Source organism: Bicyclus anynana, chromosome 19 (assembly GCF_947172395.1).
Source record: "Bicyclus anynana chromosome 19, ilBicAnyn1.1, whole genome shotgun sequence".
Taxonomy (NCBI): Eukaryota; Metazoa; Arthropoda; class Insecta; order Lepidoptera; family Nymphalidae; genus Bicyclus; species Bicyclus anynana.
In genome coordinates, this window is record NC_069101.1 from 1,698,610 (window position 1) to 1,725,368 (window position 26,759).

Consider the following 26,759-nt stretch of genomic DNA (forward strand, 5'->3'; position numbering starts at 1 on the left):
CTATATCTTCGGATTTTTCGTATTTTTGTCGAGCAAATCTTCGGATTTGACGTATTTTTGTCGAACAAGTCTTCGGATTTATCGTATTTTTGTCGTACAATCTTCGGATTTGTCGTATTTATCAAAGTACTTAACAACTTTTAAGTACAACGGAAAAATTGTTTTTGTTCATACATTATAATATGTATGTGAATAAGTACATACTTATGTACATCTTCTGCCTAATATTTACCACGAGCTACTATTTTACAATTTTAATTCTTGTTCGTTTTTTGATTTTAATTTACAACAAGAATTCAATATTTGACGCTTGAAAATCAGAATAAAATATTCTGATTTTCAAGCCTTCACAAATATAAAATGCAAATAAAGTTACTAAAATCTTGTTATAACAATCAATCATGTATAAATTTTTTATTCATAAAAATATTTATAAAATCTATAAAAAATTTCAATGTTCTTTGATAATCTATTTAAAAGTAAACAAATGTTTCATATAAAACGAGAATCGATTACACGAAAAATTCAGTTGTTCCTATGTACATAGTTAAATGTAGCAAAGAAATTTATTATCGTGTTAGTTCTAGTTCAGACGAATTTAGCTAAAATATGCATTAGCGTGCCAAATATGTTAGCGTGCCTATACTCCGCGCCACGAAACAAGTCCCTCTTAATGGCGTCCATTGTCATTTGGTAATGGCGGTCTTATTATCATTTGTGTAAGGCGCTAACAATTTTAGTTCAGGTTTTAACCGCGGGACTTCTTTCGTGGCGCGGAGTCTACAAAATGAGTCCTGATTGTCTATGACATTGACACCATAATATAAAGCTCATGTTGTAATTCACTTTGTGATGTCTAATTTGGCACCTTTTCATCCATTAATAACTGAATTATGACGTGACAAATGTAAGTTAATTAATAATGTTATAGAGATTAAGGTCCATAGAGTCAGATGTAGAAATCATGTGAATTATAAGGATAAATGTAAGTCTTATAGCAAATAAGAGCTTTCATTTAAAACGAGAATCCATTTAGAGTCTGAACAATTATAAATTGTTCCGTATTTAAATGTAATAAAAAAATGATCAATTACTTAAATGTAAATGTATGTAACTTAAATATTATATTTTAATAAGCGATTATGTAACGATTAGATTTTTTTAAAAAAAAAAAAGTAGTTTTTGATTAAACTTAATTAGGTACTTAAATTATTTGTGCCTTTATGTACAATGTCTTTTATGTACTTTCATTTTTCATGTTACCTTTACAATTTATTACGTTCATTATTGTATAAGATATTTGAATATAAACGACAAAAACGTTTTAATTTTTTGACGCATAAAATCGGTATTTAAATTTTTAATCATGTAACACTTTTAAAATAATTGGTGCTATTTATTTTTTTTATTGGTTCCTCCCATTTAATTTTTGTGCATTTTCGTTCATATTTGTATAGGGGTGCAGGGATCACAAATGTGACAATGTCCTGCTAAGCGCGGGACAGTCCCGCTTTCTGGCTGTCTATCCCGCTATCCCAGCTATACCCAGGGCAACGTCCCGCTTTAAGAATTTTATTTAAAAAATACTAATTAGAAGTCACTCCCTTCACTAACATTTAATCTACTCGATTATTTTGTACCACATAGTAAAAGATTGTAATAATTGAGTGGATTAAATGTGGATTAATATTATAATTTTGTGCTAGGACAACACTAATAAAATATTATTTATCTTATCCTGAAATTGTTCCGTATCCGGTTCCCGTTTTAATCAAAAATAAATGGTGACGTTAGTTAGCCGATTTTAAAAATCCTTTCACCATGGGAAAGCTACATTGTCGGCGATTAACATTAGGCTATATTTTAACCCATTTCCTCTATTTGACATACCCGCCCCTGTATCACGCGAATTGATATGACGAACTTTAGTTTGGATAGTTCATAGTACACCTTAAAGTTTTGTTTTATATTGGTACGAATTTATGCGTCGACATATATATTGTAATAATATCAGTATCACATTACTGTAATTCTAAAATAAAATAAAATAAAGATATAAATAAAATAGTTTTGTATGTAACAGTAAATATGTATTTATTTCACGTGTACAGCTACGTTTATATCGAGGAAAAAAACATATTATTATGTAAACCTAGCTATATTAGTAAGTACTTATATCAAAGAAATAATTTTAGGTAAGTACTAAAAGTTTGCCTCCGATGAAACATAAGCAATAGTAAGATTCCAATAACATAGTATTCTTATAAAGTTTTAATATTATGTATTATATCTATAGCCGTTTTATACAAATGAATAGCTTCAGAATCCTGCCGTATACGACGTACAGACCAATCTCGTTATTCTTGTATTTAATCCCTTTTCTTTAGTACCGGCATTTAATATTTATATGCTTGTCCTTTTAAAAGTCATCATAATTATATGCTTGTCCTTTTAAAAGTCCTCATATTTATATGCTTGTCCTTTTAAAAGTCATCATAATTATATGCTTGTCCTTTTAAAAGTCATCATATTTATATGCTTGTCCTTTTAAAAGTCATCATAATTATATGCTTGTCCTTTTAAAAGTCATCATAATTATATGCTTGTCCTTTTAAAAGTCATCATAAATTGTGTTTCATTATCGATGACATAACTATATATATAAATATACATTGCCTACCTTCATAACGAATTTATGTTGGAGGAATTACCAACTTGTCTTAGAGAAGGATTTTGTTCAATTTGCACTACCCTGTTTAGAAATCTTGGTTTCTCTTAAGTTGTGTTGGGCAACCGAATGTTCTCTTGACTAGCAACTTTCCTCCCAGAACTAATATTGGGTACGAAAATTGGGCTCTACTCTGTAGCTGTTTAAAGGAACTCAATTTTCTTTGCATAACAAACGTTTTTGAGTGTCGCAAAAGTGCATTTAATTTATCATATTCTAGAAACAATGGAAGAAACACCAACACTGTCGACATCATTTATTTTCTAACTACCAGTCTTTCTGGCAGTTATGTTTACTTGCTTTACCTTTAAATACTTATCCTAAAAAATCAAGAAAGAAAATAAAGAAATAGAGAAAAAATATATGCCTCGAATTGAGAACCTCCTCCTTTATTGAAGTTGGTTAAATGTACTTAACAAAAGCAACACACGAGAAACGAGATTGGCCTGTATGAAAATTTAAAAGCCGTTTTTATACAAAATATCTTGTCCTTTTTATAAGACATTTCTATAAGAATGTTTTCTTTGTAACTATTACTTGTAGGTTTATTACTCATATGTTGGGTTTCTTTATGTTTTAGAGGTAAAATTGTACTTACTATTATAAATTGATATCATTTTATATACTTAGTCGGTATGTCTTTTAACACAGTTTTGCCTCTAAAAATTGACTTTGGGGATTTTTTCGTCTAGTCAAGAGTTTAATGGTGGCCATATTAAAATTTATTTAAAACCAATCTAAACTAATCGCGCAATTGGTGTTTCAGAAAAACATAGTTAAGTCCTTTGTTAGTCTCTTAAACTTTGCACCGTACTACGAGTACAAAGTACAATAACTTGTCACAATTTGTAGTCATTTGTCATGATTTAAATATCGAATCACAATTGTTAGTGACGTCATTTTAAAATGAATGCGGTGGGCCTCCTATGGTTTTAGCTCCAACAAAATACGCATATCAATTATCAAATGGAAATGCAAGGATATGTTGAGAATACGAGTAATACGAAGTAATGTGTGTAAGATGTTATAAAAAGAAATTAAACATTTGACCCTATAATGCACGATAGGTTTAGAACCATAAGTAAGATCATAGACAATAAAAGCAGGTCTTTGTATGTTCTGTGACGAAAATGTTTAATATGGCCACCTCACATGGTTTTGGGTTTTGCACGAGGTATGGTTGTTTTTAAGATGGAGTATTTTCATATAACTATTATTATGTACCTACACTATTATACTTTTAACTTTTGTTTGTAGTTTATTGCAACTGAGAGAAAATATAGCGCATTTCAAAGATGAAACTTTTTTCATTTAATCCTTCCCCACTACATATTACACTATACATTAATATTATCAATTTTTTTGTTTAGTTCAACACGCTAATCTCAGAAATTAGGAACAAGTTTGATTGCAACAAGTGTTAGAGGAAGTTTAATTAATTACATGGTTAGCTATTGAATAGCACTGCCAGTCCATTGAAATCGATTATCGATGAATCGAAACTGAGAAACTACCTAAAACTGTATTAAGCGCCTAATATCTAGTAGGTAGAATACCAAATAACTACTAAACGGATTATCGTCGTCAAGCTATCTACATACCTATGTGATCACAACTAATATTTTTAATAAAGGTCTTGGACCTGCCAGTGCATAGCTTTAAGCAATGAGTTAGAAACGTTTACTTAGTCAAGGTTACTACACCATTGATGAGTTCCTTAAAGATAAAGGCGCTTGGAGGCCATTGGATCAGCTTCCACCTTCACACAGGAAGTAAAACTATAAGAAATTGTAATGTTGTCATCAAATGTAAATTTAAATTGTAATTGTATGATTTTTTTTTAAAGGAGCAACTGTTGAGTTTCTTGCCGGTTTCTTCTCAGCAGGAGCTGCCTTCCGAACCGGTAGTAGAATCTTTACAAATAGGTAGTCAACTGACGTGTCAAAAGTGCTTTGTAAACTGAGCCTACTTGAAATAAATGATTTTATGATTTTGAAAGAACCTATCTTTGAAATACACTCAATATTTGAACCCATGATCTCTCTGTGTCCAGCCTAACCTTGTTGTTAACAACGTACTAATAGGTACATCTTCATATCATACAATGATAGATTGACGATACGGATGACGGAACCAAGTAGATATGGATATTACGTAGATGCGACTGCGGGGGATCTGCTAGTAATTAGATGAAAATTTAACTAATTTTACAATTTAATTGAATCAGTTTTAAATAAAGAATTGGGCGCTTTAAACGAAGAAAATGTTCTCAATGTCGAAGTGGACAAAATAAGGTTGAGAACCAATGGTTTTAGTATAATAGCCTGTAGCGAAATACAAGTAGCAAGCATTCGGAGATGGCTTCGATAAGATGATGCATTAGGAAAATTGTGCCGCCGCGTCGCGATCCTACTATCTCTAAACGCAATCTGTTACATAGCTATGTACCTACCTAGGTAATTTTAAAAGCTCAATTCTGCTAATGGATGCACAAAACGCACAAAATGCTCTTTGAAGTCCATTAGATTTCATAAAAAAGTTTTTATATGGCTACAGAGGGCTTTATCCATTTTAAAAACGAGATAGTATGGTTTTCCCCTGGCGCAATGAATTTTTAAATGAGGCGCCAAATAACTTGCTAGCTATTTCACTCGATTGCTGTAAGCTAGTGAGTACCTACTATCAACGAGATATTCGATTTATCAGAGTCTTATGTAATAAAAATAAATTATTTGTAAGTAATTAAGTAGGTTGAGTTAAGTTCATTACAGCTTATTATGGAAGAGTGGAGCCTAGTCACAGGAGTTCACAACTCATAAAAGAAGACTAAATATTTGTTACCGATTGATGTTACTGAAATAAACTATATTTTTAAGTAGGCAATATCTTTATTGTTATAAACTCGTCTAATAAATACTTAGACCATTAAATAGAATACTTTTAAAGTGAGTAGATGTCTTTAAAATTATTTCCGTCATCATCTTTAGCGGCCTATTTAAATAGACCACAGTAGGGTCAGGCCTCCCTCTTTATAGGACAGGCAATATGGTGCTTGGACCCATCACGCTGGTCCAATCCGATTTGACAGTATGGCTACATAGTGGCAGCGAGAGAATTTCCGCTCTTTGGAAACCGTTTTGCAACTTAAAAATCTTATTTTAGATAATGAAGACGAACTTGAATTATTTTGTCACATTCTATGAACCAAATATACCGAATGCGTTTTGTTATTGCATTACTTTCTGAATGCTCTACAACGTAGAGCATAAACAAGTTAAGTTATTGTAGAGTCACAACTCACAACAATCGTAGCTGACATTGACGTTTATGAAATATATTTATGTCAGTGTCATATTAAGGTTAATTTCTGACACTGACAGTGACAGCAGTTTTGTCACTGTAACTGTACACAATGGATCTATTGTTTTGGATTTAAATTTAAATTTTAAAGAATAAACACACAATATAAACATACATAAAACTTGAAATTTGAATTAAACCAAGTCTTCTAATACAAAACTTCAATGAATATAAAAGAGGTTACATACAATATATAGTCAGAATGGTCGGCAAAACAGTAGTGTCTCCAAAACAGATGGAGATTCTGGTATCGTTTATGGAGGAGAACAAGGACTTTGGAAGAGGGCACGTCTTCGGCAAAGGTCCACTCGCCAAGCAGATGATGGCGGCAAAGTGGGCCAAGCTGGCCACAAGGCTCAACAGTGTTACTGGGGCCAACAAATCAGCGAGAAAGTGGAGAGAGGTGGGTAAACTTTACAGAAAGCTTTATTATATTTTGTATGACTTTAACAAGTTGAAATACGTCAATGTTTGACGACCTTTCTGCCGCAGTTGATGCTGTACTAAGACCCTAAACTTAGATTTGATTCCCAGCTCTGGTCAGTTTAGTTCAAATTAAAAATTCAATTTCACCGCGGCTAGTTTACTCGACTGGTGACAGAAGGGATGGGTCTTGGGTCATTTTTCGCGCAAAGGATCAGCCTGGCTGTCCATCGTGAAAATGCAGCCAGTATTCTTGCCACAATTCCACGTGGGCATGATTTGTATAGTTATTATGATAAGGTAGGTAAGGTAAGTTCTTTATTGTATTCTTTCTCAATAAAAAAAAAATCATTTATTAAGCTTAGTTTACAAGCACTTTTGAAAGAATATTAGTCAAGTTATGTCATGATTTAATGGTGGTAATTTTCAAGTTATGGAGGTTCCAAAAGCGCCTTGGTCTGACAATTTAGATTTTAATATTTACTCAGGACTGGTTTGGTGATAGGCATTGGCTATGGCTAGTTACCACACCATTGTCTAAGACATACTGCCAAGTAATATAAAATTCAGGAACAATGGAGATTCAGGCATAGAAGCAGGAGGTAAAATAAAATGAACCTGTAACTTTCAAGTAGCCCTGATTCCATCTTAGACTGCATTGTCACTTATCATCAGTGGCGTGCACTTCATAGATGCATAAACGCAATGCATACCCTGAGAATTCATCACATACCTGTTTTGAAGGAGGAATTATCCATTTTGTGCATTTTTTTTATCTATAGTGCATACCCTAGTTAAAAACCTTGTGCACACCACTGCTTATCATCATAGTCAAGGCCAATAATTGTAATCTTTTAGATTTACATGAATAAAGAAAATATTTATACTTACAGTATTGGAATGACAAAAAGTACTCAGTGAGAAAAAAATCACTGTCAATATCAGGTGGAGGCTCCAGCAAGAAGTCACTGGATGAGATGGACATCAGGATACTGAATGTGGTTGGCAAGGTGGCTGTATACTCAGAGGAGTCTGTCCGGATACCCAATCCCTTTGATGATGTAAGCATTAAGTAATTTGATTGAAATAAGTAATATTGTCGGCATTTAAAATTGTAAATATGAAAAAATTGGCAATTGTTTGGTCGTATTATATATAGGTTTCAAATGATATTAACTATTAGCAATATGAATTTGAAATAAATTTGTCTTTTTGACTCCTGTAATATTTAGTTCCTATCAAGTAAATTTTAAACAATTTGAATTTGATTTGATTTATAATTTAATTACATTCAAATGGGTCTATTATGCCCTAGAAATGCTTAGCTACGTTATTCACAGCCAAAATAACTGATAAGTATGTCATGCTACTGTTTGATTTATATCAATGAACTAGCCAACGCCCCATGATTTCTTCTGCATTATTTTAGTTCCTGTGAGAATATTGGGATAAGATATAGCCAAGAAGATATTAGATAAATAGAAATTTAAAAATTGAGTCAGTAGAGATTACCCTGTACAACACCACAAACTTTACCTCTTTATAATTAACCAACTTTAAAAAGGAGGTTCTCAATTCGCCAGAATCTTTTTATATTAATATAGATTTAATAGATATTTGGATAATTATGCAATAGTTTTCTCATGCAATTTAGTGAACTTGTGATAGTTTACAGACATCTGTGATCTGTGATTTAACATTTCAGGAGACTGCAGTGGAAGACGAACTCCCTGCAGAGGCAGGCTTCAATGGAGTCCACTCGGAAGGGACCAGTAACTCAGCCTCTACTGCTCCATTGAAGCGACGTCGTTATATACGTAAGCAACTATCTATCTATCTAAACTGATATCATTATAGAGGCAAGATTTGATATTTGTTTTTATTCCAAAACTACTCAACAGATTTCAAAAATTTGTACACCTGCATGGGCTATATTTTATACCCATATTCACAGAAATGTGAAATACACGTTTAAAGCCGAATGTATGCTAGCTCTTATATGAAATTTATATTACCCACTTCACCTAGCCATCTTACCCTATTGACGTGTTTTGGATACCTTGTACTTACCACATAAATCAAAAAAATCAAAAATCATTTATTTCAAGTAGGCTCAGTTTACAAGCACTTTTGACACGTCAGTTGACTATTTGTAAAGATTCTACCACCTAAGATAATGAGATAATTTTAACTACATGCTTTCGTTCCATGTCAATGAAAAAGAGTGTTATGTATGTACATAACACTAATAGTAATTGTAGCAATTACTTATTTCATGGGACAAAAGAAAGAGCAATATATTATTGAGAAAATAATTTGTGATATGTTATTTGCTTCACCAAACATTTTACCAGGTTTTTTCTGCTGCGCAGTTACAATCTGTGAAGCTTCCATCTGATCATGAACATTAAATAATTAATGCAGATAATTTTTTTAATGTAACAGGAACTCGCAGAAGTTTAGTAGCACCTGATTGGGCAGTGCAGATTGAGGCACGGAGAGCTCGGGCCGAGGAGCGCTCTGCAGCCGCCTTCGAAGCCCTAGCCTCCTCCGCCTCGGGCCTCAGTGAGAGCCTCGCTGGCATACGACTTGAGCTCGCACAAATACGAACACTACTTGAAACTCGGCAGAACAATAACTATTGAGTGACAGTAAATCAGTGATAACTTCTGCAAACAATAACTATTGAGTGACAGTGAATAATGATCAGTGATATCTTCTGCAAATAATAACTATTGAGTGACAGTGAATCAGTGATAACTTCTGCAAACAATAACTATTGAGTGACAGTGAATAATGATCAGTGATATCTTCTGCAAATAATAACTATTGAGTGACAGTAAATCAGTGATAACTTCTGCAAACAATAACTATTGAGTGACAGTGAATCAGTGATAACTTCTGCAAACAATAACTATTGAGTGACAGTGAATAATTATCAGTGATATCTTCTGCAAACAATAACTATTGAGTGACAGTGAATCAGTGATAACTTTTGCAAACAATAACTATTGAGTGACCGTGAACAATGAATAGATCAGTAATATGTACTCATCATCATTATTCCTTTACAACCCATGGCCTTAGTCCACCATGCTGGCCCAATGCGGATTGGCAGACTTCACACATAGAGAATTGAGAAAATTCTCAGGTTTCCTCGCGATGTTTTCCTTCACAGTTTAAGACATGGGATATTTATTTTCTTAAAATGCACACAACTGAAAAGTTAGAGGTGCATGCCCCGGACCGGATTCAAACCTACAACCTCCGAATCGAAGGGAGCAAGAAATTGAGTCACCTTCTTTTAATACTATCACTAGAGAGCCGGCGCTTCTGCCTTCGATTCCGAGGGCGGAAGTTCGAATCCGGTCCGCTAAATAATTTAACATTTTGTTTCTGATGTGCTGAAATTCCTTTAGTTTGTGACACCTTGACTTTATATATATAGTATAGCTTGGCAAGTTCTTTGATGATACTCCCATGATATGCGGGCGACGGGGGCAAAGACTGCGCGGGTGTGAAATCGTGCATGCGGGGAAGTGAGGTGCATCAGTCGTGGGTTTTTTTGTTCATATATACATGCAAAGCAAAACTGTCTTCCCATAACAGAATAAACGTCCTGTTAAGCAGTTAGAAGCAGATATATCTGTGAAGATTAAAGACACTTATCTCAAAGTTGCTCAAATAGCTCAAAAATAATCATGAGGTCGGTTGAAGTTGATATCAAAAGGTCAAGGGTTTTCAATAAAAAGACTTATTGTAAATAGATAGACTTTAGATAGAAATAATAATATTGTACAGATAATTTATTTTAACCATTAAAAGAAAGAAAAAATAAAACAATTTTTTTTAAATAAAACACATTTTTATTTTACCTCACCTTGATAATTATAAATATTACAGTATTTAATACATTCCAGTCTTACATACATATAAATGCATTTTATGAGATTATTTATAATTGGCACATTATAACTCCAATTTTAAGGATATTTTTTTTATTAAATAATTCCTTTAATGCAAACAATACATTATTATCACAGTAACCTAACTACATATAAATTTATAAAAAAAGTAAAATACAAATATCACAGAAATTAAGATAGAAAATGTAAGAATGTACTATTTTAAATTAATAATAATAATAATATAACATCTGTATCTTGGTTGCAATTCGGTGACCTCTTTGGGGAAATCGAGGGTTTTGTCTGTGCAATTATGGACGAAGTTATAAAGACGAGAAACTACCGGAAACACATTATGAAAGATGGCACTCTAGACATCTGTCGAGCGTGTCATCGTCCTGGGGAGTCCCTCAGGCATATTGTGTCCGGGTGTTCTCACCTTGATAACGGCGAATACTTGCACAGACATAATCAAGTAGCTAACATAATCCACCAACAGCTTGCTCTTCAGTATGGCCTTATTGATTTTGAGATGCCTTACTATAAGTACTTACGTACCTTATTTATTTTATTTATTTACTATAAGTACGACCCAGCGTCAGTCCTTGAAAATAGCAGTGCATTGTTCTACTGGAACCGAACGATTATCACTGACAGATATATTGTAGCCAATAGACCTGATATAGTGCTAGTCGATCGGTCAGTGCGTCGTACAATAGTTGTTGATATTACTGTTCCACATGACGATAATCTAGTTCAAGCTGAAAAGGAAAAAGTATCACAATACTTGGACCTTGCTCACGAAATTACCGCCATGTGAAATGGTGTTGTTAAAAATTTGAAAAATGCAGATTGGGTAGTTGCAGCGAAGAAGCCATACAGGCCGATTCCCGCCGGGTTACCTTTTAAAAATCCATACATATATAGGGTGCTCGGGGTCGGGAGTATTTCTCATAACTCTAGGGCTATATTTTTTAACAAAAATTAATTAAAAATGTTGAATGAATATTTTCGGATTCAATAATATTTCTTTTGTAAATAGACCTTAAACTATGTCTATTATATAATAATGACGAAACTTAAACGTAGGTACGTATAATGACGTAGATAAAGGCGTGTGTTACATGGATAGACGGAATTATTGGAATCACTTTGTATGAAAACATTAAAAGTTTTATTTAATTAAAAAAATATTAGTTGTGACTGTGACTCGTCACAGATCCTTGACGTTCCTCCTCGACCTTGAAGTTATGGGAAATATTCCTATCCTCCTTTAACTTCGTCAAAATTTCATCCTACGCCACTGCTAGGTAGTCCAGTGGGCGGGATCAAACCACAACCTCTCGGGGATGAGTCCGGTTGTTTTACCGTCAATATTAAAATATGAATCTAAAATAACAAGGTTATGTAAAATACTGATTCGAGTCACAATGGCGGTTATAGTCAACCTGATACATGCAGGCGTTCCTCGCTGCCCACAAGCGACCAACCAGGGCCTGCCTGGAGCCGTCCACGTCGTGCGACTCCACCGCCTCCAGGACATGCTGCTGCACCAGCACATCCTGGAGCAGTTGCTCCTGGTGCTCCATGACCAGGCCGGCCTGGTTGGCGAAGTTGTGCAGTACCACGCACGCGTTCACCATTTTGCCGGCTTTGATGGGGCTGTAGCGAAGCACCTGCAAATGTCATCATCATCATCATCATCATCATCGTCATCGTCATCGTGACCATCATCATCGTCATCGTCATCGACACCGTCATCATCATCGTTATCGTCATTATCATCGTGATCGACATCGTGATCGACATCGTCATCATCATCGTCATCGTCATCATCATCGTGATCGTCATCATCATCGCAATCGTCATCGTTATCATATCATCATCATCATGATCATCATCACCATCAGGGCCAGGCCTCCGGCCTTCAATGTGGGTAAGCGGGTTTAGGGTCAATCTACACTAATATTATAAGGAGGAAAGAAATAAATAAACTCAAAATCTACTTGGCTGATTAAAAAAAATTACATCGCTTATAAGAAAGCTACATTATCAAGGACTAACATAGGCTATATTTTATGCCCGTATTCTCACGGGAATGGGAGCTACGCGGGTTAAACCGAGAGGGTATTAACGTTTGACAGTGACTGTTGGAATTAATGTATTACAATAATAAAGGTATATTAGTTGTATATTTTTACTTATTTACTGTTTGACTTGAGGAGTAAGTAGGTGAATGTGTTGTAAAAAGTGTAATCGAGTGAAGCTTTTAAAATGCGTGCCGCCATCTACAGGCACATTGAAACAGTATTTGTCATTTTAAACTACCAACAGATGGCGTTCTAAGAGCACTTTGAAACAAACCCTGCACACTTCGACGAGCTGTTGCCATGTAGTTATGCCTGAGGTTCAAAGATGGCGCTTTGTTGTTCATTTTTATATCTTTATTCCATGGATTCACCGTGCGGGTGCCGGGTCCATCGCGTGGTAGAGAGAAAAACTCTGAGCAGAGTCCTGAACTTGTGACTTCAGGATGTAGAGTTAAGGAATTCCTTGACGATCTATCTACCAACACTCCCTGTTCTCTGCTCGTGTTGTTCTCCCTGCCTAGCCAGAATTGGATGGAAGATCCCATTAGAGCAGCTTTGGATACTCATTCTAATATAGAACCAGCTGCACTTCTAGAGAGGCCGAGGTAAGCAAGTTATAGAGAAATTTTGCTGGCAAACCTCTCACACCCACTTCTACGGCGTACAGACTAACTACATAGCCATTTTTAGTTAGTTCATTTGTTAGGTCATAATATTTATTCACTTTTATACTGTGGTTCTTTGAAATGTTAGTCTCCCACGGCACAGTAAGTTCGGCGCGGTCAGTAAGATCCAGTTGTATGGTCGAAAGTACATTCGTATTTTTCTTACTATTCTATCAGATAGATTTGTGGCGAAGTTGAAGTACCTTGTGTGCCAGCATGCAGCGCCAGCGGCCCTTGAGCGCGCCGACGCAGCGGTCGGCGACACTCCTGGCGCTCGCGTGCAGCCGGTTGTAGTACTCGTCGGGCGAGCCGGCGCCCGCGCGCAGCACCGGCGTCATCAGCCACGGACGCTGCGCGTACGCTGAGTCCCCTACAATTGAAAACAGCATGACAAATTCACTACAGTTGTGTCACGAGGCGATTTGGGATAAGTTGCCAGAGGGCTAGATTAAGAAAGGAGGCGAACGACCCTATGAAGGCATCTCCAGTTTTGGCGTATAAGGCCATGAGAATGCAGTTTGTGTCAGTTCCTCAGGACAAAACACCCTTCTCGAACAGTCTAAACTGAGATCCAAGACTCAGAGGAGACGCCCATAGAGAATTGTTCCGCTAATCGACGCTGCTTCTGCCTTCGACCCTACAGACGATGCTTCTGGGCTCACCCTCTCGGTGAAGCCACTGAGGTCCTATTAAGGAGCCTACGGCTCTTACACAAGTCCTATCCCCTGTTACTGTGATTGAAGCCAAACTAATAATTGCAAAAAGTCAAAAACTTAAATTCAAGATACAACTGACTTACAATGACTGGAGGACCCAACAATAGCAAACTGTGGTTGTACTCCACACACAGGTCACATTACAAAATAGTAGGCCTAACATACAACACCACAACATATCTCAAGATGAGAAAAAACAAATTTCAACCTCTTATTGCATTGGGGCGAAAGAATTGGGATTGGGACAACTCTGTCCCTGTCGTCATTTGTTTAATTCTTTTACTAGTCCATTCCATTTGGCCGCATGTTAGGCCCTCTGGCGGTAAACAAAAGTTCGTACCGAGCAGACAGTAAAGCCCCTCGCCCCTCGCATGCAATGTCTGCATGAACTGGTTGACGGGGCAGTGGCCCCACACGTGGGAGTCGGGGCACGCGCCGCCGAACGACGCGTCCACGTACAGGATGTTCAGCTTTGAGTCACATATCTACAACAAAACAGTAATAACACAGGTATACTGTTATGTAAAACAGATACTAAACATAACATGTATAACTTATGTAAGGAGTAGGCTTGAATTGAATTCAAAACTTTGAAATTGAAATTGACAGTAATATAAGCACTTACAATCAAAACATTAATGGAGTGATAGTTTTTCCTGTTGAAATATGCCCCTTCATTGTCACAGGGGCGGATGATGGCCACATGGCTGCCGTCCACACAACCAACCACACCAGGTATGCCATACTCTTGGAAAAACCTACAACAAGTTTCTATCATGTATGAAGCCTCAATAGCTACATAAAGCAGGAAAATGTTTTTATTCAATGGAAAGCCACATTATTTATGTCAGTTTATATTTTATCCCCATAATTCCTTCGGCAACTGGAACTATGCCAGTGAAACCACAGGGTTAATATCTTTTAGAGCCAAATATCTTAGCATTCCACATGGTAGAAAGAAAAGCACCAAGCGGAGTCCTGGACTTGTGACCAAAGGACATAGGGTTAACTAATTCCTTGACAATCAATAAAAGAAAGAAAAGAAAGAAAGAAATATCTATATTTTTAGGTATAAACACTTTCCCTCCACTCGTGTTGTCTCACTAGCCTATTTTTAGGAGGAATATGTAACAATACTTATATCTATCTTAACTAAAAAGCTCAGATATATTTAAATCTAGAATTTTGTTACAAGTTTTTAAATGTAGAATCCTATTGGATATTACAAAGAGAAAGTTTACCTTACCTACCCTCTAGATACTTCCTCTAACTCTTGACTGGTCCTAGGGAACTTAATGTACTTTCTTAATATTTTTGGAGAGTTAAGTGCATTTGTGACGTCCCTCAAACAATCGTGCACTGACGTCTGTGACAGACCCAGGAGACTTGTGCCAACCTCTTTTTGATAGCCACCTTGACCATAGAATGCCAATGCTGTTAATATCTGTGAAAAAAGTAGTACTTTAAGCTCACAGATAGATTACTATCTATCCTTAATAGATAGATGTATTATGCCATAGGGGCTTATTTGTTGATCTATAAAAGAGGAATATCCCACCATCCATTGTTTTATTATATCACAAAAGGATTGGGCACAGTTTTCGGTAAAAGCTGCCTTGCGGCGGCTAGATTTTTTCCGCCACTTCTAATAAAATTAGCATATTGCAATTTACACAAAACTTTGACAAATGAATCGCTCTATCTATTGGTGATAAGCGCATGAAAATCTGCTCAGTGGTTTATCGCGAACAGACAGAAAAACGCAGTGGAGTTTGTTTTATATTATGTAGAGAACTGTGACTGACGTTCACTGACTAAACACGTTATTAAGTGATAATACAATTAAAAATTAACTCAAGGATACCTTTATATCAGGAGGTATCGCATTGCAATACTGCCGTCCCGGCAGAAAAGGTGAGAGTACGGCGCACAGATCTTTGAAAAGGGGTTTGGTGAGGCGAAACAGTTTGAGGAACTCGTCATCTGGTAGGTCCAAGGGACTGCCCTGTTCCCTCAGGACACGCTTGTTCACTCTAACTTGTCTCCTCTTTCGATCTTCTTCAGCAGCAGCCAAGAAATATGCGCCAGACATTTTCAGACTTTCAGACTTTCTCAATTGAAAACGCAAAACAAATGTATTCTATGTTAAAACTTGAGGCGTCTCTATGGTTTAAGCTTTAAATAAATTACCGAATACATATTGTTCATTCAGTAAGAGACATTTTATACTTTTATGATTAAATCACTAAAATTACCTTAATCTTGCTTGTTTTCATTTTCCCAAAAAAAAAAACACACACACAGCTAGGGATGAAACGATACGAGTAAATACAAGTACGTACTCGATACTTTTGCGCCGATACCAAGTACTTTTAGTATCGATACTTTGAAATTAAGAATCGAGTGGGTATCGGTCAAAAGTACTCATATCAGTAAACCAAGGTCGCTATTTTGTTTTAACATTGATAATTGAAAATTGCATATTTTAAATTGAGATTATTGAAGGCATCCTAGCCTTAGTTTTGTTTGTGTAGTTGGCAAGCTTGTTTGTCTATGCCACTTCGCTTAAATTTAACTAGGAAACGTTTGGAAAAATTAATATTTTTGGGAAGCACTACAAAGACAGGCTTTTTCATAAATGTACTTAACAATAAAGAATACCTAGTACATGTTACGGTTTTTACTCAAAAATTTCCAAAAACGATTCGATACGAGTAAGTATCGATACTTTTCAACTGATACCGAGTAAGAGTCGATACTTGACGACCGATACAGTATCGAGTAAAAGTATCGATACCTCAATGGTATCGTTTCATCCCTACACACAGCAGTGTTGCCAGTTGGGTCTTGTGAAAAGTTACCCGAAATATTAAAAAAAGTAACCTTTTTGTGTAAAAATTAACCTTTTCACTAACTACTCTTGCTTTTTGCGTGCAAAAGCATGGCTAAACCACCATTTCAGCGTCTGGGGGCTAAAGTAATTTTGTTTTTTTTGTTTATTAACTGTCTGTTACGAATATTAGCCAAAAATTTAAATTCTAAAATATTAGCCAAGTACTAAATTACTATAAACTGAAGGAGATTTTACTCGTAAATAGAATCATCTTAAGTAAGGCCCATTTTGTTTGCCTTTTCCTCATGGGATAAGAAAAATACAAATAAAGAGCAAGAATTAAAAAAAAATAGACGTTAATTTCTTAAATTCATACTTGATTTTTTTAAGAAATTCTATGTGACTGCAACTTACTTATTTTGCAACGTCAATTGTAACGTCTTCATTTATAGTGAGATTGACACAGAAACATCGACGAGTTCTTGATTTAACGACCGTTCTGTTTTAGATACACGAAATTGTACGTTAATTCTATAAATTCCTAAATATCACGTAAAAGTAACCTTTTTATTAATGTAACCTAAAAGTTACCAATGCAGTCAAAAAAATCACCTAAAAGGTTACAAAAGTAACCTTCTGGCAACACTGACACACAGGCCACAGATTACAAAAAAACCACACACTCAACAGACGTCAAATAAAGATTTTTTTTATGCAATGTAACAGCTGCATTTCATTTAAAAAAAACTTAGTTTTGCTTAAAACTTTTAACTATACCTACAAAATTAGGAAACATTTTTATTTTCATATTAATTAATAGATGAATCAAAATGTGTCTGACAATAATCTACAGCCGGCCATGGTTATTCAATACGGACTGTATTTTTCAATTGCTTTCTACATCTTCGGTAGTATAGTGGTCAGTATCCCCGCCTGTCACGCGGGAGACCGGGGTTCGATTCCCCGCCGGAGAGTTCTTTTTTGAATGTTTAATTTTTTTTATGGAAATAATTTTCAAAACTAAATGATAATTATAATTTTCTTTTCATTCGTTTCTAATTTAGAGGCGAGTCAGATTTTTCGTGACCTGCACGCGTAATGAATATGAGCAAAACAAAGTAGTTATATTTTGTTCAAGATACCAAATTTGGATTTTTAAGTTTACTAGAATCCTGAGTAGATTTATGTGATCTATGAGCTTGAGCCTTGTAAAGTATACAAGAAGCAAAATACTTGCTCTCGTGTGACACATAAAACTTTTCACCTTGCCAACCTACCAGCGATAAACGGAAAAAATACAAGATGTTAGAATAATCTATTTATTAAATTAATACATATTTTTTCTTTAAAAATTTTTTCTTTATATTTTCTTAAAAAAAAAATAAACATTTTTTCGTCCTCGAAAAAGCAGATGAGCGAGCTATGCTTGAAGTATCTCTACGTTATGTTATCTGAAATAAAAACGCAGAACAAGCAGAGTTACATAACTCAACAAGTCGCAAAGATAAAGTGGTAATGACATGCACCTCCAACTTTTCAGTTGTGTGCATTTTAAGAAATTAAATATCACGTGTCTCAATCGGTGAAGGAAAACATCGTGAGGAAACCTGCATACCAGAGAATTATCTTAATTCTCTGCGTGTGTGAAGTCTGCCAATCCGCACCGCCGGCGTGGTGGACTATTGGCCTTACCCCTCTTTTTCTGAGAGGAGACTCGAGCTCAGCAGTGAGCCGAATACGGGTTGATGACGACTTCGAGGAGCTGATAGATATTGGGATGCCAAGATAGTGAAATGGCGAGCGCAGTGTTGCTCGACGCCCATTAGGTGGACGGCCCACCGTGTACCGATCAACGATGACATCAAGCGGGCGGCAAGTATGTTTGGCCATTAGCGGCACAAGCAAGCAATTTATGTGTCGAGTACTGAAACTCGCAACTACGAATAACATTATTTTGCAGATTTGCTATTATTATTTTGAAAGGCGCATATTTCATGTCTAATGACTATGTATTTGCGGCGCTTGCCATTGAGACTAGGCCCATGGTCATCAGATACCAAACATTTTTCAATTCTATGCCTGACAAATTGATCACAAGTCAGATGACCCAAGAGCTGGCGCTTTTGATACAATGGCCATACACTAAGAGGGGTAATAATTGGGTATTAATAGCGCCTGTGTATTGTGTAGGTTGTCTTGTCCATGGCTGAACAACTAGATGGCGTGTATTCCTTTAAATGATTTATTTATACTTATATTTTTTATTCATTTATTCTTAGTTTTAATTTATTTTATTTCAATGATTATTAAGTATTCGTTGTTGGATGAATAAATAACTAATTACAAAAATTAGATCGGTGAAAAAATTTACAATAAACATATAATTTATTGTCTTACCTTTGCCTTTTCCCTACGGGAAAGAATAAAGATAAAAAAAACATAACTTATCAATGTCACTGTCATTAGTGTCATTTTTCGGTGATTGCTTGTTTGTTTGTTGTCTGTGCAGCAATTAATTTTGCCAAGCTTTGGAGTTTGGTCGCTTCGCTGTGGTTTTAATTTTTTCGTGATTTAATTTTTTGTAATTATTTGAATAATTTGTGTAATAATTAATATAAGTAGAACTTTAAGTATGAGTGAAAAACTTAAGGAGCTTCGTGAACGGTCTCAAAAGCGAAAGAAATTGCTGGCACAAACTGTAGGTTCCGAGAAAGTTTACCATTTAATTATTGGTTTTCATGTGGTGATTTACCATAAATCTCATGTTCCAGCTAGGCGTGTCAAGTGTTAGTGAGCTCCGGCACGCTTTAGGAGCTACCCCGGATGTGCTGCCGAAGAAGCAAGCTTCTGCGGAGTATACTTCGGACGAACAGGACAAAACTACACAGAAGGAAACAGATAGCCTTGTTTACACCGACTCTTCCACATTCTTGAAGGTTAGTTATATACTGTCTTGGAACTTTCGTCATGTTGCAACTGTAACATGCTAAAGACTGATATACAAAAATATAAAAAAAATCTTTACATATATGTTCAATTGAAGTTTTTAATTAGTTAGTGGAGATTGGCTACTTTTCAAATAAAACATTGGGCATATAACTCCTCAGTCCTCAGTTTTTGATAAAACTATTCATTTGAGCCCATCATCAGGCTTGTGGGATTACCCACATCAATGTTGTTAAAGTTAGTTTATAAACCAAGCTGGACATATGGCTTAAAGCATAGCCAATCACAATATTGTAATGCTCTAGAGATACCAGAAACTAGCATTTTGCACAATACTTAACCCAATGTGGTTTACAGTCAGGGTATGAAATATTTAGGTTTCTTTTTAGAAAATCTTAGTAATAATTCTCAGCTCAGATTTAGAAAGTTGTTGGTGTTATGCCACCTTAAGTTGAGTACATTAAGCCGTCAATCCCAATCATTATCAGTAACTTGTAGACTTATACTTGTAGAGTTGCTATCTGTGTTCCATTAAAATGTCTAAAAATAAAATCCAGGCCTAGTAAGGTTCATTTATGCGAGGAGCACAATGGCAACTTGGCAACAACAGGCAACTGCTTCCAACTTATACTACCAATGACTTGCTTCCAACAAATACTACCAATGACTGTAGTCTCCAATGTTTCGGCGGCAGTTGATGGCATTATGTCTGTAGCAGTTGTCTCTGCTGTTGGTAACATACTGCTCGTGTAAATGAACCCTTAGTGATTACTACAAAATTAAACATCATCCTAAGCCCACTTACCCACATTAGTATATAACATAACAAGGTGAATACAAGCTCTATATCCCCAAAAAGACCTAGCCTAATGGGCTCATAATGATTAAAAAATCTACCCTCTCTGTACAGGGTACTCAATCGTCAAACCCCCACAATGACTACTGCCAACACTTTGTGGACACTGGGCAGAGGCCTCAGAACTTCATCCGTGATGTGGGGCTCGCGGACCGCTTCGAGGAGTACCCCAAGCTGCGAGAGCTGATCAAGCTAAAGGACGAGCTTATCTCCAGGACCGCTACTCCTCCCATGTACTTGAAATGTGACCTAAAGGTAAGTTCAAATAGTTTGACAACCTTTCTGGAGCTTTCATCTTAGACTACACTTACATCACGGTCAAAGGCTGACTTGTCATTCAATTATAAAACAGAATATACTGTCTCAGTCAAACTCTCTTCCAGCCAGCTTTGGTTGAGCAATCTAGCAAAACTTTCCAATAAAATTAGTGTACTACAAACTTGTTTAGGGTACCACTTGCAAAATTAAAAAAATTTTAGAGCCACACCATGAAGAAAGTAATTCTTGTTTAGTACAATATGTTATTCTGATTAGTGGTCTAGTGTAATTTTTTATGTGTCTGTAACTATGATATTAAAATTAACTGATTGTTATGAATTGCTTCTTTGGTCCATCGGTTAGCATATGTGGTCCTGGTTTACAAGGTTCTGAGTCAGGCTATGAAATTTTAAGCCTTTCTCTGCAACCTTGAGCTTGAACACAGAACAGTGTTTTACAGAAACAGTACAGTATTTCAATACATTAAAAAAACACAGAAACACAAATTAAATTATATTTTGAATTATTATTAAGTTTTAGCTTCAACTGTAGTTATTACTAAAGGAATGTAAATATTGTACTTCTGAACACATTTATAAAACAGAGCTGCAAATTATCACATATATTAATATTCGATCACAGTTGACAATGTCAATGCCTTCATTTTCCACCATTGTGTACTTTTGTTGCCCTGTACCTCTTACATAAATAATCTTGTAAACTGTAAATATAACTATTTAAGAAATTGCATATATCCATATCACATGTCCGAAATGGTGAACAAAAAACATTGTAAGGAAACATACATAGCTGAGAATTGTATTATTCTACATGTGTGAAGTCTGCGAATCCGCATTGGGGCAGCGTGGTGGACCCTTTCATTCTGAGAACAGACTCGTGCTCAGAACTGTGAGCTGAACATGAGTTGTTACCCTGTTTAGACTTTCGACCTGAAGTCAATGGGCAGCAAGTTCGACGTGGTGCTGGTGGAGCCGCCGCTGGGCGCGGGCTGGCGCTGGCGCGACGTGCTGGCGCTGGAGCTCCACCACCTGGCGCAGCCGCGCTCCTTCGTGTTCCTCTGGTGCGGCAGCTCCGAGGGTATGCCATCATCATCACACCACCTGATATCCATTGGACCAGAGTTTCCCAAACTTTTTTGTGTTGTAGACCCCTTGCCATGTTTTTCCGTGTTGGGTACACCCACTACTTTTTTGATATTGATTTTCTGTACCCTACAACTTACACAATTTTACATATATAATGAATTTTTTACTTCATAGTTACTTTTAAAATAATGTACAAAGTGGTGCCAGGAATACGACCTTAAATTAATACACAATCGCTAACAGTCAATCAAAAAACGATTAGGTGATTAAATTAATTATTGTATAATAAATAAAAAAACTAAATTTTCAAACAAAATAAATTCGGAAATAATCTAAAAAATTCACAACATCCTTTATAATAATATAAAACTAACCTCAAGTGACCTATAGGTAAAAGCGGCAACATCGCGTCTCCTAGTTTTTGGTTATTTGGCGGTCCGTTTGTAGTGCGTAAAGTTCTTTCATGCACTCGTAGGTACTTGTCTACATAACAATAATCGCGTCGCGCCGGCGGGGGGGAGCGCCAAAATTGAATTAATTTGTATTTTGTACGCCGCACGAGACGAGTAGATATTGTTTTTAAATGTTACTAATCAAAACTCACACATTTTAAACATGATAGGTATAGGTAGGTACTCGTACGTATTTACAGTACTTAGCTTAAATTTTTAAATGCTGGAAATGTCCGCCATTGATTAAAATACACATGTTACAACGTCGCGAGATATCGGTATAATACTCAGTAGCAGTATCACCGAAACGTGGCATTATGTTTCAATACCAAAACACACTTCACAATAAAAAAAACTACACAAATCACAAGAAATGTTTGATTTGTATAAAACAATGCGCAAGGGTAGCAACTGGCTATCACACACTGAGTCACTATTCAAAAGACGCCGCCCGCGCCGGGAACCAAATCTAGCAAAAACACTAAATGTATTTCTATCCTATTCCCACTTAGTAAATCTTCCAAACACCTACAGTTAGCTATATAAAAACAAATGATATTGAATGAAAGCCCTTATAGGCCAGGATCCGGTGAATATTTTAACAGTTGATGACTGTCAAGTTAATTTTCCGTGAGTAGCTTCGTCTTGATGAGGCGCCCAACTTGTAAATTTTCGAAAATTATTTATTTTGGTAGCTAACAGAGTTACTAGATAACATAAATGTCTGAGCATAGGAACGAAATAACTAACCACGCTATTTGTATGACAATATGGCTGATAAGTTGTATAACTATTAATTTATACAACTTTTCAGCCATATTGTCCTACAAATTCAATGTTATTTATGCCTCATCAAGACAAAGCTACTCACATAAAATTAACTTGGTAGTGATCAACTGTAAAAATGTTCCCCGGATCCTGGACTATTAGTGTCCAATTGACAACGTCGCAATTTTCGTTTGTTTACATTAAAAATAGGTACAAAATTTGTGGTGCCGAATAATTATTGTAGGTAAGTATGGTAAAGATAATAAGAATTTTTATTCATATGTGCATTAGGTCTAAATTTCAATAGGATTTTTGTTTTTTGTAAGTTACCAATATTTTTTAAAACGCACATTTTAAATTGTTATTTTGGTTTATAAAGGTGAATGACCTAGTGAATTTTCGTGAGGTATTTGTAATACATTTACAGCGTGTTCAAAAATTGTTTAAGTGAAAAAAATATCCTGTGGCTAAACCACTGCATAGAAATTAATAAAAATTGGCGTGCAGACTACTTACACGATACCCCATATGTGGTTGAAATTAAGGTCGTAATCGTTTCACCACTTTGTATATGTTTTGATATTATAAGATAATATAATATCAATAAGACGTAAAAAATAGGTACTATCAGTGTATGTGTTATATCCACTATCGTGAAAACGTCATTAACGTATCGTATCGTCATTTAATGGACCCCCAAATTTTTTTTGCTGACATAGACACCTTGTAGTTAGTCATAGACCCCTAGGGGTCGATATAGACCACTTTGGGAATCACTGCATTAGACTGTACACGTGTAAGAACTTGAAAACGAGTATAATCCGAGCTATATATTATGGTTTGCAGATTGAAAAGAGAAGTAATTTGACGACCTCCGTGTCGGAATGGTATGCGCAGTAGATTTACAAGACGGAGGTCCTGGGTTCGATCCCCGACTGGGCTGATTAAGGTTTTCTTAGTAAGTCCAGGTCTAACTGGCAGGACTCCTCAGCAGTGACTAGTTACTATCCTACTGGCAAAGACGTAACGCTAAGCGATTAGGTGTGGATTTTCATCCTCTTAACAAGTTAGCCCGCTTCCATCTTCAATAGCATCATCACTTACCATCAGGTAAGATTGTAGTCAAGGGCTAATTTGTAAAGAATAAAAAAAAGTAATACAGTAGATTACAAGTCCCTTAAGATTTAAGTGAAATTGGGAACATTTTCATAACAATATTGCAATAGGTTAATGGCAAATATCGCCTTTTTAAAATAATTTTTAAAAATGCTTATATATTTGCAGGTCTGGACATGGGCAGGGAGTGCCTCAAGAAGTGGGGCTTCCGGCGCTGCGAGGACATCTGCTGGATCAAAACCAACATCAAGAACCCGGGACACTCCAAGAACTTGGAGCACAACGCTGTGTTCCAGAGGACTAAGGAGCACTGCCTCATGGGCATTAAGGGTATGTTCTGTTTCTCATGGTGGTGCTTTTTAAAACATTTGTGTTTTGACTGTTGACTTTTGTTGACTAAACTATTATAGATTTTTTGTGGTGACATTTGTCTGAATGAATTTAGTTAAAGGTCCTCCAATCAGTTAGATATTCTACCCCTAACCAAGAAGTGGCTGAGAAACGAAGTCCGGGTGCCGGGTCTATCGCGTGTTAGAGAGAAAAACTCCGTGCAGAGTCCTGAACTTGTACTGGAGGATGTAGGGTTAAGGAAAGGAATTCCTTAACCCTACATCCTGTAGTCACAAGTTCAGGACTTTGCACTGAGTTTTTCTCTCTAATCAGTTAGATATTCTAGCCAAGAAGTGATTTTCTTTAAACAAGTTAAATTGACGTAACAAGCAGATGGGCCATCTGATTGTAATTAGTATAACCTAACAACATTTACCAGCTTCGGAAACATTGGACCTTATATAATAATTTTTCTTGTTCCGTACAGGCACAGTAAGGAGGTCTGTAGATGGAAACTTCATCCATGCGAACGTGGACATTGATCTGATCATATCGGAGGACCCGGAGTTTGGCAGCACGGAGAAGCCCATAGAGATCTTCCACATCATGGAGCACTTCTGTTTGGGCCGCAGAAGGTAATATCACACTATCAGTAATTATCATATTATAATGTTATGGGTAGAATCTACCTGTTACATTATAATATGGTATAATATGAGAGGGTAAAACACCTTGAGCAGGTCCCATGGCTTGTGACCTTGGGTGTGGGTGTAAAGGATCCATTTAGAATGCATCAACTCTCACCTCCTGTGCCGGACATGTTCATGTCAGGTGAGAGTTTATGCATTCAAAATGGAGAATGCATTCAAGCAGAACTCCACAACCACACTAAACAACTTACAATCAATAATTACAGCACAAAACCACTTACGAAACTAGCAGCGTGACGGTGTGCACTCTTATTTATACCACCCATGTTGTAACAGCTTTATACAAGTACCTCCTTTTTATATTAATATAAACAATGAATGGTTTCGACTTTACTTATTACTATTATATCATAACATAACCTGTAGGCCTTGGCATGCGACCAATGACTTAACCCTCTTGAAGAGAAATAGAGAAACATCGACCAATGGTGGCGAAGTCCCAACGCAATGAAATATATAGTGATAGTTCCAGTTGCACAGCTATTGGTTGATATTTTGTCTAAATCTCTTACAACTTTCTGCCGTTATTTTCGTATCTACAATTTATATTTTTTTGGAAGATATATCGTGGCATGTTGGTTTAAAGGTCTAGTCTGGCTATTTATATAGTTTTGTTTATGGAAATTGTTTTTTTACAGAGTCCACCTTTTCGGCAAAGACTCGACCATACGACCAGGTTGGGTTACCATTGGTCACGAATTGACCAATTCCAACTTCAACGCAGAACTCTACGCCTCATACTTCACCGAAGGCCGGGAGACCACCGGATGCACTGAAAGGATAGAGTCCCTGAGGCCCAAAAGTCCCCCCAACACTAACAAAGGGGCCCGGCCTAGAGGTAGAGGCGGATTCAGGGGCAGGGGTCGTGGAAGGGGCGCCCTATAGTGGTATTTTATTTGTGGACTCTTGGAGTTTTCCTATGTTCATAGACTTTTGATAATTCTAATAAAATTGTTATCATACATATATTGGATTATTACTGTTTGGTTATGTCTGTATTAAAATCTCATTTTCAATTATTTGTTTCAGTAACATTTAATATAGCAGTGAGTTTTTACTTTTTTTTACGATTGGCTTTTAAATAAGATAAAAGGTTCAAGAGAGAAAGGAAAAATGTGTGGTAGCAACATAGACCTCTTATAATAAAAGGATGCACAATCATGTAGAAAATTTCACTAAAAACTGACCAATTTTGCTTTGACAGTTTTAGAATTATTGGTAAAGAAAATTATACCTAAAGGCCTTTAAATATAGTCCAATATTCAATAAAATCCCAAATTCAGCAAATTCGACCTTAAGGATTGAGTTTAAGGTTGAATTTGCAAATGCACTTGAATTGAGTGCCAGAGAAGTGTTTGGCACTCATTAGTGGGAAAGTTTTTTTGGTTATGTTAAATAAAACTCAAAAGTATATACATCAATATATTTTATTTTACATAGGCTGTCTTTAAATCAAATCAACTATTCTGAAGTTCATCAAAATATAAAAAAGACAAA

At 36.0% G+C, this 26,759-nt stretch overlaps 3 protein-coding genes and 1 non-coding gene across 5 annotated transcripts; 3 read left to right on the forward strand and 1 right to left on the reverse strand.

Moving 5' to 3' along the window:
* Positions 1-6,106: 6,106 nt before the first annotated feature.
* LOC112050652 (uncharacterized) lies at positions 6,107-10,370 on the forward strand. 2 transcript variants are annotated; one of them, XM_052887421.1, is made up of 5 exons: positions 6,107-6,491; positions 7,405-7,572; positions 8,217-8,328; positions 8,957-9,165; positions 9,210-10,370. In XM_052887421.1, exons 1-4 carry the CDS (start codon positions 6,291-6,293, stop codon positions 9,154-9,156), a joined length of 681 nt encoding a protein of 226 aa, XP_052743381.1. In that variant the 5' UTR covers positions 6,107-6,290; the 3' UTR covers positions 9,157-9,165; positions 9,210-10,370. The 2 variants fall into 2 exon arrangements, with proteins under 2 accessions (XP_052743381.1, XP_023944727.2); XM_024088959.2 differs by having other exon boundaries at positions 8,957-10,370.
* Positions 10,355-16,156, reverse strand: LOC112050641 (putative nuclease HARBI1). Its single transcript, XM_024088944.2, has 6 exons — positions 15,752-16,156; positions 15,138-15,331; positions 14,513-14,645; positions 14,228-14,372; positions 13,375-13,541; positions 10,355-12,092 (listed from the first exon to the last, which is right to left on the reverse strand). Exons 1-6 carry the CDS (start codon positions 15,977-15,979, stop codon positions 11,820-11,822), a joined length of 1,140 nt encoding a protein of 379 aa, XP_023944712.2. The 5' UTR covers positions 15,980-16,156; the 3' UTR covers positions 10,355-11,819.
* A 1,466-nt stretch (positions 16,157-17,622) lies between these two features.
* On the forward strand, positions 17,623-17,694 carry Trnad-guc (transfer RNA aspartic acid (anticodon GUC)). Its single transcript has one exon. It is a non-coding gene; the product is annotated as a tRNA-Asp (tRNA).
* A 1,563-nt stretch (positions 17,695-19,257) lies between these two features.
* LOC112050642 (N6-adenosine-methyltransferase non-catalytic subunit) lies at positions 19,258-26,278 on the forward strand. Its single transcript, XM_052887419.1, has 7 exons — positions 19,258-19,418; positions 19,492-19,656; positions 20,577-20,777; positions 21,722-21,878; positions 24,391-24,552; positions 25,040-25,187; positions 25,901-26,278. Exons 1-7 carry the CDS (start codon positions 19,353-19,355, stop codon positions 26,145-26,147), a joined length of 1,146 nt encoding a protein of 381 aa, XP_052743379.1. The 5' UTR covers positions 19,258-19,352; the 3' UTR covers positions 26,148-26,278.
* Positions 26,279-26,759: the final 481 nt, after the last annotated feature.